The 15,346-nt window shown below is 42.9% G+C and overlaps 1 protein-coding gene across 1 annotated transcript in view; it reads left to right on the top strand.

The window, feature by feature from the left end:
* Positions 1-6,245: 6,245 nt before the first annotated feature.
* The window catches only part of LOC129854637 (alpha-tectorin-like), a 52,416-nt gene continuing 43,315 nt past the window's right edge, over positions 6,246-15,346 (top strand). Inside the window, exons 1-2 of the mRNA XM_055921894.1 lie at positions 6,246-6,326; positions 6,494-6,517. Coding sequence (XP_055777869.1) covers positions 6,281-6,326; positions 6,494-6,517 — 70 coding nt within the window. The 5' untranslated portion in view covers positions 6,246-6,280. The remainder of the gene's footprint in view (positions 6,327-6,493; positions 6,518-15,346) is intronic.

Below are 15,346 nucleotides of genomic sequence, written 5' to 3' on the forward strand. Positions count from 1 at the left end.
AAAACGGCAACAATGTGTCCCTTTTGTCTACATGCACCACAACACAATGCAAAACCGAAGCCAGAACGCAGTAGTCAGCGCATTTATACATAGGCACAGACCGTTTACACTAACAATTAAGTTCCATTCATGAACATAGTAGCTTAATGTGTAGTGGGTAATTGTATAGCTTATGTCAATCACCAATCACCACCATCAATCACCACCTTCCGGAGACACCTGAAACCCCACCTCTTCAAGGAATACCTAGGATAGGATAAAGCAATCCTTCTGCCCCCCCCCCCCCCTTAAAAGATTTAGATGCACTATTGTAAAGTGGCTGCTCCACTGGATGTCATTAGGTGAATGCACCAATTTGTAAGTCGCTCTGGATAAGAGCGTCTGCTAAATGACTTAAATGTAAATGTAATGTAATGTTATGTGTTTATAGATCAACTGAGGTGAATGAAGCTACACCAACCAATGTGATAATGGCTGGGGTAATTTTTGCTGTTCTCCAAATAGCATTTAACAGTTTTTAAATGGTATAGAAATGCAGTAAATTAGCTTAAACTTTCTTCAAATTTACTGGATGGGGAGGATACCCCAAACTTACCCTTTGGATCTTTGCTTGTAGCTGGTAGTTACCTTGTCGTTGTTATTTCATTACTGTAGTTAAGTAATTATTATGTCACTTACTGGTCATTTCTTTATAGTTTCAGTCTACCTACAGGGCGTTGACACTGTTAAAGCTGCAATACTTAACTTTTTGGGCAACCAACCAAATTTACATAGAAATGCCAGTTAAAGATCTGTCATTCTCATTGAATGGATGTCTAAGAAGCTGTAGATCTGTTCTATATGCGCTATTTCTATGCTCCCCGGTCTTCAGTTTAGTTTTTGCCTCTTTTACGTTCGGGTTTCGTACACCAGCTTCAAACAGATAAATACAATATTTTTGGTTATGGGAAATATATTCTGCAGCGGTTTAGATGTTACAATGATTCTCTACACTATACTTCCTTGTTTTGTCACAAACTGAAATTAGGAAAACTATTATTAACATGTTTTGCAACGAGAAAATAGCGGAGCGATTTTTGCATAGTGCATCTTTTTAAGTTTAAATAGCTGTCTAGACTGATAAATTAGTCTAGTTAATCACGTTTTTTTTACCGACACGGGCTAATTGAGCGACTGTCAGTGAGTGACACAGTAACTAGAGGAAAACTGCTGATGCACATCCAAGTTTCGAAATTGCACATTGTGTATTCTAACTTTCAACAGTAAATTGAGACCCGACTCAGTGCTGTCAGTGCTGAACTGAATGTCAGTGAGAAGAAAACAGAATGGTGTCATAATGTATTATATATATTTTTTAAACATTCTTTCTGAATTTAAAAGCAAACCAAGAAGTAATCATCTAGTATTTCTGTAAAGGTTTTCTTCCAGGGGTGAAGGAGAGGACCAAAATGCAGCGTAGCCAGTGCTCAACATGTTTAATATAATAACAAGTGAACACTACAAACAACAAACAAAAATAACAAACCGTGAAAACCGGGACAGTCCTATCTGGTGCAGAACAAACACAGAGACAGGAAACAAACACCCACAAAAATCCAACACAAAACAAGCCTCCTATATATGAGTCTCAATCAGAGACAATGATTACCATCTGTCTCTGATTGAGAACCCACACTAGGCTGACATAGAAACAGACAAACTAGACACACAACATAGAATTCCCACCCAGCTCACGTCCTGACCAACTAAACACATACAAAACAACAGAAAACAGGTCAGGAACGTGACAGAACCCCCCCCCCCCTCAAGGTGCGAACTCTGGGCGCACCCCTAAAACTCAAGGGGAGGGTCTGGGTGGGCATCTGTCCGCGGTGGCGGCTCCGGCGCAGGACGAGGACACCACTCCACCACTGTCTTTGTCCCCCTCCTTAGCGTCCTTTGAGTGGCGACCCTCGCCCACGACCTTGGCCTAAGAATCCTCCCCAAGGCCCCCCACATGATTTAGGAGGTAGCTCAGGACAGAGAGGTAGCTCAGGACAGAGAGGTGGCTCAGGACAGAGAGGCGGCTCAGGACAGAGAGGCGGCTCCTGACTGAAGGGCGGCTCCGGACTGAAGGGCGGCTCCTGACTGGCGGGCGGCTCCTGACTGGCGGGCGTCTCCGGTGGCTCCTGACTGGCGGGCGTCTCCGGCGGCTCCTGACTGGCGGGCGTCTCCGGCGGCTCCTGACTGGCGGGCGTCTCCGGCGGCTCCTGACTGGCGGGCGTCTCCGGCGGCTCCTGACTGGCGGGCGTCTCCGGCGGCTCCTGACTGGCGGGCGTCTCCGGCGGCTCCTGACTGGCGGGCGGCTCCGACGGCGCTGGGCAGACGGACGGCTCAGACGGCGCTGGGCAGACGGACGGCTCAGACGGCGCTGGGCAGACGGACGGCTCCGACGGCGCTGGGCAGACGGACGGCTCCGACGGCGCTGGGCAGACGGACGGCTCAGACGGCGCTGGGCAGACGGACGGCTCAGACGGCGCTGGGCAGACGGACGGCTCAGACGGCGCTGGGCAGACGGACGGCTCAGACGGCGCTGGGCAGACGGACGGCTCAGACGGCGCTGGGCAGACGGACGGCTCAGACGGCGCTGGGCAGACGGACGGCTCAGACGGCGCTGGGCAGACGGACGGCTCAGACGGCGCTGGGCAGACGGACGGCTCAGACGGCGCTGGGCAGACGGACGGCTCAGACGGCGCTGGGCAGACGGACGGCTCAGACGGCGCTGGGCAGACGGACGGCTCAGACGGCGCTGGGCAGACGGACGGCTCAGACGGCGCTGGGCAGACGGGCGGTTCAGGCGCCGCTGGGCAGACGGGCGGTTCAGGCGCCGCTGGGCAGACGGGCGGTTCAGGCGCCGCTGGGCAGACGGGCGGTTCAGGCGCCGCTGGGCAGACGGGCGGTTCAGGCGCCGCTGGGCAGACGGGCGGTTCAGGCGCCGCTGGGCAGACGGGCGGTTCAGGCGCCGCTGGGCAGACGGGCGGTTCAGGCGCCGCTGGGCAGACGGGCGGTTCAGGCGCCGCTGGGCAGACGGGCGGGTCAGGCGCCGCTGGGCAGACGGGCGGTTCAGGCGCCGCTGGGCAGACGGCAGACTCTGGCCGGCTGAGACGCACTATAGGCCTGATGCGTGGTGCCGGAACTGGAGGTACCGGGCTGAGGGCACGCACCTCAGGGCGAGTGCGGGAAGGAGGAACAGGGCTCTGGCGATGCACTGGAAGCCTGGTGCGTGGTGTAGGCACTGGTGGTACTGGGCTGGGGCGGGCCGTGAAGGAGGACACACGCTCTTGAGCACCGAGCCTCTCCAACCTTACCAGGTTGAATGGTCCCCGTAGCCCTGCCAGTGCGGCGAGGTGGAATAGCCCGCACTGGGCTATGCAGGCGAACCGGGGACACCAACTGTAAGGCTGGTGCCATGTACGCCGGCCCGAGGAGACGTACTGGAGGCCAGATACATTGGGCCGGCTTCATGACATCCGGCTCGATGCCCAACCTAGCCCTCCCAGTGCGGCAAGGTGGAATAGCCCGCACTGGGCTAAGCACGCGTACTGGGGACACCGTGCGCTTTACCGCATAACACGGTGTCTGACCAGTACGACGCCCTCTCACTCCACGGTAAGCCCGGGGAGTTGGCTCAGGTATCCAACCCGGCTTCGCCACACTCCCCTTTAGCCCCCCCCCCCCCCCCAAGAAATTTTTGGTTTTGGGTGAGCCTCTCGGGCTTCCAGCCTCTCTTTCGTGCTGCCTCCTCCATCCAGCGCTCCTGGGCTGTGGCTGCCTCCTTCTCCTCCCAAGAGTGGCGATTCTCTCCCACCTTTGCCCAGGGTCCTTTTCCGTTGATGATTTCCTCCCATGACCATTCCTCCTGGCACCGCTGCTGCTGTTGCTGCTGCCCGTTGCCACGCTGCTTGGTCCGGGTTTGGTGGGTTTTTCTGTAAAGGTTTTCTTCCAGGGGTGAAGGACAGTACCAAAATGCAGCGTAGCCAGTGCTCAACATGTTTAATATAATAACAAGTGAACACTACAAACAAACAAAAATAACAAACCGTGAAAACCGAGACAGTCCTATCTGGTGCAGAACAAACACAGAGAAAGGAAACAAACACCCACAAAAACCCAACACAAAACAAGCCTCCTATATATGAGTCTCAATCAGAGACAATGATTACCATCTGTCTCTGATTGAGAACCCACACTAGGCTGACATAGAAACAGACAAACTAGACACACAACATAGAATTCCCACCCAGCTCACGTCCTGACCAACTAAATACATACAAAACAACAGAAAACAGGTCAGGAACGTGACAATTTCTAGCGTCTGTAATCTGATTGCAATATTTTAGCTGGTAACGTAACTGATTAGTTCGTTTTTTCTCCAGATTACATGTAGTAAATTACTCCCCAACCCTGAATATAAGCCATATGCCATGGCCATCTCCGTCACCAGATCTCAATCCAAATGAACACTTATTCTGATTCTGAAGCGGCACGTGAGATATAATTTCCCACCACAATTAACAAATGCGCCTCGGAGACCAGATGCTGATAACAGGTTACCCATCAGTTGGTGGTGGTGGGGAGGTGGAAGGTTGTTGATAGACTGAGGACGCAAAACAGCAGGGGAGAGACACAAGGGGTGAGTTGACATACAGTATAAATACTCCCGTAGATGTATGTCCATTGTTTGAAAGAAAGGGAAGTGATTATAGCATGAGTGAACTCATAGGTTAATAGGCAAGCGGGGTGGAATTGCCTTAGGGTGCCATGCACATAGGCTGACTTTCAGGGGAATGACATTCCACAAGCTTGCTAATGGTAAAGAGGAGAGACGTGAAGCGATGCTGATGAGTGACATTATTAACAGTACCAACACTATCACTACAGTCCCTGTGGTTGGCGTCCTGCGGCTGGAGCCGAACGTGCTGGGGAGAGGGTACTGTCACGAATGCTCGCTCTCCGGCGCTCTAATTCGTCATGCTTCCGCGCCTCAGCCGGATCGACAGGTCGTCATGCTTCCGCGTCTCAGCCGGATCGACAGGTTTCCGCGCCTTAGCAGAGGTGGCCAGTCCGCTCCTGATCCCCGAGATCTTGGTCGGCGTGCTGCGGCTGGAGCCGTGCATCGCGGAGGGGGTACTGTCACGAGTGCTCCCTCTCTGGCCTCTAGATCACCAGGCTGCTCGTTATGGCGCATACCTGTTACGCGCATCTGCACATAATGACACTCACCTGAACTCCATCACCTCATTGATTACCTGCCCTTTATTTGTCACTCCCTTTGGTTTCTTCCCCAGTCGTCATTGTTTCTATTTCATGTCTGTGCGTTGTTCGTGTTTCTTGTTTTAATTAATTAATTTATTAAACGATTCACTCCTTGAACTTGCTTCCCGACTCCCAGCGCACACGTTACACTGCCCCTAAAAACCAGCGTTAGAAAGTAATGTGACACAAAGATTATCTCAATGAATGGACATAGACTACTCATCTTAAACCACATATTTGTGGATAGAAATACGTCAGGTGGAAAATGTGTCCGAAAATTCTGTAAGCACGGAATACAGATCCACAAGCACTTTTTGAATAAGCAAATTCACATTCCACAGTTGTAAATGTTAGGGATTTCTGAATATTTGCTCACAAATCGTTTTACATTTATTCAAATTGTAATTTTATTTGTGAGCTATGTTGAATATATTTACAGATTATGGATTTATATGTGATTTATTTTTACATACTGTATTCACGGATTATGGTTTACTTTGTGAAATATTTGTATATATTCACAGATCATAGTTTTCTTTGAGTTATGTTCAATAGACATTCTTACATAATAAAGAAACAAATCTAACCCCATAGAATATTTTTTCAATCTTACAAGAAAGCCGTTGTTCTCATACAGTACACATATGAGGAAGCAATTTGTTTTTGCCTTTGTCACGCGAGTGTTTCACAGAAATAGTCAATGAATTATTGTAACTGTTGAGACAACCGGTTTGCAGAGTTTTCGATCCAGGTGCATTCCACCACAGAAATGAACAGTATATAAGCCTAGTGTCCAATTGTACCACATACATGAGGGTGAATCCAGAGAAACCGGTGAGCTCATTAATACAACATGTAAAAGGTGCATGAAATACATTTTAAGGATGGGATAATAATATTAATGGTTTCTGACGATTGTGGTAATGATGATTATGATCATCTTTTCTCATAGATTTGAATTATCTTGGCCATTGAGCTAGTGACAATGGGGAATCAAACCATGCTTTTGGTGCTGCTTTTGTTGATGATGAGTAAGTATCGTCTCTTCTCAGTATGAAGCCGATGAGATAAGCTGGTGTTGAATTGCACACGTTTACCTTTGTCCCCACTTCTATTTAGTCTATAAGGCTATAAAACCAACTTCTTTTCCCATATTAATTTCCCTTTCGTGAACATTTTATCTTTGGTATCTCAACAGGTAGGGTGACCAATGCTGTTTCTGGTAAGTTTACCATCTCTAATAACTGATTTCAACCCACTTAGCAAAACAAACAATTCCCTTTAATTTAAGGGATAGTTTCTCAAAATGAAGATCTAGTCGTAATTGTTTTCTTACCTTGGGTGGAGTTATGCGACTGTATCATATTTTTAATACGAGCTCTATGGAATGTCCTGTGAAGTAAACTATGCCTACAGTGTCATAGTTTACTTCATGTATGAATAGTCACCCTAAAATAGCTCACACAGTTCGATTACATTTATATTGCAACAATATCACTCAAGAAAATCTGTGTTTGACTTTGAATGAAATGTTTTGGAACATAAATGTGTTTAATCATTATAAAACTCCTGTAAGAAAACAATTAAGATTGAGTCAAAATTTGCTTCAGTAAGAGAATGTTGTTCTGAATTGGCAGAATGCTTCGTAATAGTCATTGTTTTATCTTATTTGGCAAAAATCCATTATGACAAGGTGTAGACAATGCAAGGATTGGGTAAAAGGCCAGTTTATACTTGGTCTGTAGATAGTTAGAATGTGACACTGATCAAAACTATATTTAATTTATACTCCGGTGGAATGACTGTGGACCGTTGCTGCGACTTCTGGTTTCCTTGTCGAGGTTACTGGGCGGATAGAATGACCTACTTTTATTTAGTCACACTCACAACCATAAGCTATTTTCTGTATGCTCGCCATTACTTTGTAAATGTTAATAATTTTCCTGTAAAATGAAGACGTTGTCAGCTATACTTAGGTCATCATTTGAACTGGCTAGCCAGCTAATTTTAGCTAGATGACATGTTTTGTATTTTATTATGGATCCCAATTGGGGTCCAGCAATATTAAGGATTGAAAGAAACCAAAACATTGTTTAGAAAGTTGCTTTCAGTTGCCTTGCTAGCTGGTATAGGTTGACATTTACTAAATACAATTTTAAACATATGGGTTTATTGGTGTTAAAATAGAGCAAGCATGCCATTTGAAGCTCTGGGCTGCTGATGCCATTCAGAGGCTGTCGTTTTGTGTTTATACTTTTTCATAATGACAACGACAAGTCGGACAACAATAGAATGTTCATGATGTCACCGTGACAACTGTCTACAGACATGTCGATAGGCCAACTGTAAACCAGCCTTAAGGTAGAGCAAATGTTTCAGTGCCACATGCTATCATCGGTTGTCTCTCTGATTGAACTCTAGCTCAGTGTTTCTCAGCCCACGCAGTCCCTGGGATGATGCTGACTGGACCCTGAGATGAGGATTATAGACAGTAATTTTGTCAATGCTAGTTTTAATGTAACTGCTACAGTGCTAGTTTTAGTGCAATGATGAAAGACCGCTGCTCGCTGTTGCCTGGTACAAAAAACGATTTCGAAATACTGCACTAGCTAGCAAACAGCATCAATCTCTATGTCTCAGTTCACATGAAGGCATTGCTGACATTTAATGGGCATATATTAGAGGTGGTTTTAAAGTTTCCTCAATGTCCCGATGCAAAATAAATGTACCCGACATTCTACCATAAAATCTCCGCATCATTTGACTTTGATATCCGAACTCACTTGATTTCCTTTGCATTATTAGAAGCAAAAGTAACTTGCCATTGTGTTTGTTGCTTATAGTGCTCTCAGCGCAGCACGATGCAGGCAAAAAGAGGATTTACGGCAATGTGAGGAACAGTTGAAGAATAATACATTATGAATTTATTTAATTTAAAGGTGCTATGCATAGATTTTGGGGGGTGTTTTGCATTGTAATTTCAGAAGTATCTCCATAACATATCTGGTGCTAATAGTGGAATGATAGTGGGTTGATTTTGTCCATCCACAAAAGATGCGATCAGGACCCGCAGGTTGAAATATATAAACTAACTCTGAACTAGAGGTCAACCGATTATGATTTTTCAAAGCCGATACCGATACCGATTATTGGAGGACCAAAAAAAGCCGATACCGAGTAATCGGACTATATTTTACATTTATTTGTAATAATGACAATTACAACAATACTGAATGAACACTTATTTTAACTTAATATAATACATCAATAAAATCAATTTAGCCTCAAATAAATAATTAAACATGTTCAATTTGGTTTAAATAATGCAAAAACAAAGTGTTGGATAAGAAAGTAAAAGTGCAATATGTGCCATGTAAAAAAAGCTAATGTTTAAGTTCCTTGCTCAGAACATGAGAACATATGAAAGCTGGTGGTTCTTTTTACATGAGTCTTCAATATTCCCAGGTAAGAAGTTTTAGGTTGTAGTTATTACAGGAATTATTGGACTATTTCTCTCTATACGATTTTATTTCATATACCTTTGACTATTGGATGTTCTTATAGGCACTTTAGTATTGCCAGTGTAAGAGTATAGCTTCCGTCCCTCTCCTCGCTCCTACCTGGGCTTGAACCAGGAACACATCGACAACAGCCACCCTCAAAGCAGCGTTACCCATGCAGAGCAAGGGGAACAACTACTCCAAGTCTCAGAGCGAGTGACGTTTGAAATGCTATTAGCGCGCACCCCGCTAACTAGCTAGCCATTTCACATCAGTTACACCAGCCTAATCTTGGGAGTTGATAGGCTTGAAGTCATAAACAGCGCAATGCTTGAGGCATTGTGAAGAGCTGCTGGCAAAACACACAAAATTGCTGTTTGAATGAATGCTTACGAGCCTGCTGGTGCCTACCATCGCTCAGTCAGACTGCTCTATCAAATCATAGACTTAATTATAACATAATAACACACAGAAATACAAGCTTTAGGTCATTAATATGGTTGAATCTGGAAACTATCATCTCGAAAACAAAACATTTATTCTTTCAGTGAAATACGGAACCGTTCCGTATTTTATCTAACGGGTGGCATCCATAAGTCTAAATATTCCTGTTACATTGCACAACCTTCAATGTTATGTCATAATTACATAAAATTCTTGCAAATTAGTTTGCAACGAGCCAGGTGGCCCAAACTGTTGCATATACCCCGACTCTGCGTGCAATGAACGCAAGAGAAGTGACACAATTTCACCTGGTTACTATTGCCTCCTAACCTGGATTTCTTTTAGCTAAATATGCAGGTTTAAAAATATATACTTCTGTGTATTGATTTTAAGAAAGGCATTGATGTTTATGGTTAGGTACAATCGTGCAACGATTGTGCTTTTTTCGCAAATGCGCTTTTGTTAAAACATCCCCTGTTTGGCGAAGTTGGCTGTCTTTGTTAGGAAGAAATAGTCTTCACACAGTTCGCAACGAGCCAGGCGGCCCAAACTGCTGCATATACCCTGACTCTGTTGCAAGAGAAGTGACACAAAGAAATTCATGTTAGCATGCAATATTAACTAAATATGCAGGTTTAAAAATATATACTTGTGTATTGATTTTAAGAAAGGCATTGGTGTTTATGGTTAGGTACACGTTGGAGTAACGACAGTCCTTTTTCGCAAATGCGCACCGCATCAATTATATGCAACGCAGGACACGCTAGATAAACTAGTAATATCATCAACCATGTGTAGTTAACTAGTGATTATGATTGATTGTTTTTAATAAGATAAGTTTAATGCTAGCTAGCAACTTACCTTGGCTTTTTACTGCATTCGCGTAACAGGCAGGCTCCTCGTGGAGTGCAATGAGAGGCAGGTGGTTAGAGCGTTGGACTAGTTAACCGTAAGGTTGCAAGAACCTTGAACCTTCTGTCATTCTGCCCCTGAACAAGGCAGTTAACCCACCGTTCCTAGGCTGTCATTGAAAATAAGAATGTTTTCTTAGCTGACTTGCCTAGTTAAATAAAGGTGTACATTTTTTAAAATATATATTTTTTAAATCGGCCTAATTGGTGTCCAAAAATACCGATTTCCGATTGTTATGAAAACTTGAAATCCGCCCTAATTAATCGGTTGACCTCTACTCTGATCCAACTATATTAATTTGGGGACAGGTCGAAACACATGAAACATTCATGGACATTCAGCTAGCTAGCGTGCTGCTGTTAGCTAATTTGTCCTGGGATATAAAAATGGGGTCGTTATTTGATCTGAAATGCAGGATCTTTTGTAGAATTTTTACACATTTTGAGTCATACAAAATTGTCTCTTCTCTACTCCGACAATTAATCAACAGATAAAAGGAGAAACCTAGTTAGTTTCTAGTAGCCGTTCCTCCTTCAGTCTTCTTCTGTGGACTTTATATGGCGGTTGGCAACCAACTTTAAGGTTAATTTTTAATCACCCAAGTGGATATTTTGCTCCTAAAAACCAATGAGGAGATGGGAAAGGTGGAACTTGCAGCACTTCAAGCATATAACTATTTTAGCGCCTGGCTACGCAGACAGCGAGCGAGCAGTTAGATGAAATTATTGAACAACAAGTAGTGAGTCATCACCTGGATTCGGTCTTCTGTAGCAACATTTGAATTTCAGTTTTTTTTTACATTGGATAAAAGTAGAGACTCAGAGCTACAAAATTGAATATCATACACTGAGACAACAATGGGAAAGTAATTATGCTTTGAAAGTTGATCAACTTGTAAACTCACTTTTGAGAAACCCGTCTTTCAATGTTTTGGTACTACTATTGTTCACACCCTCTTAAGCCTTCGCCCCACCCATCTCTTTAAGGCAGTGCTTCTCAATTATTTTCTATCACGCCCCCCCTAGGAAGAAGTAAACATTTCGTGCCTCCCAACTCTCCGCCGCGACTGTAAATAGTATCATTTATCTATAAAATTGTTATAAGTACACCTCTGCATAACATTGTATCCTTATTAACATTAAAGAAAAGAAAAAAAGAAAAAAAGATAGATCAAGTTGATCTATATTTTTTTCTTTTTTTCTTTTCTTTAATGTAATTACAACAAAGAATAACTTTATTAACATTGTTTTTTAGTCTGTAACAGAAAAGACTTAAAGTGCATCAATTTGCCTGAAATAAAAAAAAAAAAAAAAATAATCCTTATTTAAACTGTAAACATTTTTTGACCATTTGATACTGAAAAATACATTTAAATATAATCAATAAATAATAATACATTCAAATTGATCAGCAACATTAACTCAGGAGCACAAGATATGAAACACTTTGACCTATAAAACAAAAATGAATAAAACAATTTGTGCTGATTTTTTAAAATCAAAATGAGGCAGTCAGGATTAATGGCTACAATGAGCACGTTTTGCAGAGCACAGCTTTTCGAAGCGGGGTTTGAAGCATGATACTGCAACTCTCAGCTCCTGCTCAATGTTTAGCTGGGACCTGTACTTGGTCTTCAGTGCAGCAACAGCAGAGAAGCCAGTCTCACAAAGATAAGATGTTCCAAAAGGAAGAAGAATGTCCATGGCCCTCTGCCATAAGAGTGGATACTGCCTCTCTACACTCAGCCAGAATTCACTCAGTGTCTGTGATATGAACCTCAGTCTCAATGTGGAGTCAGACGTCATATCAATGAACTGGTCCTCCTCTGCAGAGCTGAAACCAGTTGGAGCTGGTGCATTGAAAGGATCTCTCACCCAGTCATATTGGGAACTGTTTTCAGGGAAGTACTTTTTAAAGAATCCCATCAGTGATGAAATATGCTCCTTAATATATGGAATCACTGAGGTGGCATCATAGTCAGTAGTCTCAACAAATTCATGCAGGTTCTCGAATGAATCAGTATTTCATTCATCAAGTCGCCTGCCCCACATTGCAAGCTTTCGAGTGAAAGAGCTGATCTTGTCTGTGACCTGAGGGGGGTGTTTATCTTCACCTTGAAGCTGTAGATTTAGTTAATTTAGCTTTCCAAATATGTCACTCAGGTAGGCCAGCACTATTTGAGAAGGACTGCTTTAAGGGTTGATCTGTGCGTTCTGTACTAACTTGCCAGCTACTTCCAGACATCTAAGAGAGAGAGCAGCTCACTGAACACTATTCGCCCTAGCAGAGCTGGTTAGGCTGATTGTTATCCAGAGCGTTGGTGACTGCAACTGTGCTGTCAGATTGTCCTTTCGTAAATTCAGAGCGTTTCGCGTTCAGAGCGCACACTGGACGCTCTGGCAAATAAGTAGGGCTGTTCCGAAAGCTCTGACCTCACAACGACAGTCACGCTCCCAGTCTATCTGGCTAACATTGGCTAGCTTCTTCCAGACACATAATGAGAGAACACCCCACTCTGACCATTTTACTCACTCCCATTAGCAGACCTGGTTAGGCAGTTATAATTTTATCCAGAACGTTGGTGACTGTAACAGTGCTGCTGGCAACAATTGAATTACGTTTTGTTGCTGACATTTACTGACACGGGACATATTCAACCGGTGTTGAGCGTTCAAAAATTAATCAGTTATTCTGCACTCTGGCACACTAAGATTAGTCTTTTGTTAAGAAATGTAGCTAGATAGCTAGCTAGGTAAACAATGAATCCCATTGGGTCACGTTTGTGTGATTTTTTCTTGCTACGCTTGCACACGCGACCGAGCGGGATGTTAAGCATTTTACCGCCAGTGGTGTGATTGGCTGTGATATTCGTCTATTGATTTGTCAAAATGGGAAAGCTGTGGCTGTGTTATCGAGTGGAAATCGCTGGTTGCTATTCTACATACACGCTTCAGCCTTTTACTTTCGGTGTTGATCCACCAGCTTTAAACAGCTGTAAAAATGATATTTTTCCCTACACTATGCAGTGCTTGTTCTCTCAATTTTAGCAACCAGGAAATTGGAAATGAGAGCGATTTCCACTAGATAGCACAGCTACAAAGTCAGAACAGCTTTCCAATTTTGACATCATATGCCGGGCAAAAGAAAATATCTGAAAAGAGACCGTATCCGAACATTTCGTAAGGTCGTCACCATGCCTCTATTCAGTACATGGTTTGTTGGAAGTATTTGGAAAAGTGCCATTTTCGGTGGTGATATAATTTCCGTACATTTTTTGACTTACAGCTCCAAATGCAGGTATATAACAGTTTGTTTCTCACGTTTAGAAAATGTATCAAAATGACAGGCTACATTTGTGCACTGATTGTGAATGCATGTTCGCATGTGCATATCTGCCGATTTGATTGATCATTTTCAGATTTCAGATGGGTTTGGGTGGCTACTGGCTGTATGTCTAAAGATAATCAGATGAAACATCGCACTGCCTTCAATATTATGGGATGAAGATGTAACATTCTAGCAAATGTATTATGATATTTGTGAGGAAGAACGTAGATAAAGAACGTAGATACCTGGCTTGCAATGAGCAGTGCAATGAGACAAACGGGGTCAGTGGCGGTAATGCACCTAATTTATGAAAGTTGCCAATCGCAATATAAAGTCAAGAGAAGAAAAAGCCTGGAAGGAGGAGAGATGACTGGAAACGATTCGGCTGACCGGTTTATGTGTGGATTAATTGTCGGAGTAGAGGTCCTTGTACATTTCAGGTAAAATAACAACTCAGTGTTTATATCCCAGAACAAATTAGCTAGCAACAGCAAGCTAGCTAAATAGGACAAATTAGCTAGCAAGTGCAAGCGAACTAGTTAAATTGCCATAAATGTTTAATGCTTGTCGACCTGGTCCCAAATTAATGTAATTGGTTCAGAGTTTGTTTTACAATTTTAACCGGCGTGTCGTGTTCGCGTTTGGTGTAGGGGAACAAAATAAATGTATGCACGATGGTGCTCGATGCCGGTTTGGGTTCAGTGTAAGTGATTTGAACTGACAACCCTCCAGTTACTGGCATGCTTTACATTACACTGAGCATAGCTACATCAGGATTTGTTTCTACTTTGTCAAGAAAGTCATATTTGTGTAGCAATTATTGATATAAATCTTTTACTCAATTACTTATCACCTTTAAAAGGGAACTCTGTGATTGGTAGAGCCATGTTGAAAATGTGTAATATATACCCATTGATTCCTTAAAGAATATACAGTGTCATGTCTTGACTATCATTAAATGTGAAGACTTATTTATATCAAATCAGTTCTCTAGGTTGAAATATTACGTGATGAAACTAACCATGTAAACATAAGTTAACTCGGAAGTCAGGGCACCACGGAAAATGTTAAGATTTACAGAGTTATAATTTTCAGAAAATAACTCTTCAGATATTTTAATATATGATCGATTAGTCTTATATAAATGAAATATTAATACCTCATCAGTTCTCATTATTGAATGTCGCAAACACTTGGATATCTGCACGAACCCTACTTTCCATAATGAATCAGCAATATACAAATTGTATTAATAATTGATTTACTAACTAACCTAAATAATCACAGAAATACATGACAAACAAACAGTAGATATTGGTTACTAACAATGATAGAAAAGTCCCTAGTGGGCTAAGCCGATATGACAGCTTGGTAGACAAAGGAAATGGGTTGGGATTGAGAAAGAGCGGGAATGACTAAATGGATTCACTACACACAGTCTATAATTATATTAATTGAAATGCTAATCCTTTCGAGAATATTTGCAATGCATATATTTATGCCCGTATGTCATTGTTGTCTTTTCTGTTGGAATCCGGTCCATCTGCTGGAGAGTTCAGCAGAGTCTCTGGTTAACTTTCCCAGAAGTCACAATGTCTTTTGTGGTTGTAGGTGGTTAGAATGCATACTTCAGAGTAGAGGTCGACCGATTATGATTTGTCAACGCTGATACCGATTATTGGAAGATAAAAAAGCCGATGCCGATTAATCGGCCGATTTATAAAATATATATATCATACACACACACACACATTTTTGTAATAATGACAATTGCAACTAGACTGAATGAACAATGAACACTTTTATTTTAACTTAATATAACACATAAATAGACACACACACACACACACACACACACACACACACAC

This window comes from Salvelinus fontinalis, chromosome 1, assembly GCF_029448725.1.
Source record: "Salvelinus fontinalis isolate EN_2023a chromosome 1, ASM2944872v1, whole genome shotgun sequence".
Lineage (NCBI taxonomy): Eukaryota > Metazoa > Chordata > Actinopteri > Salmoniformes > Salmonidae > Salvelinus > Salvelinus fontinalis.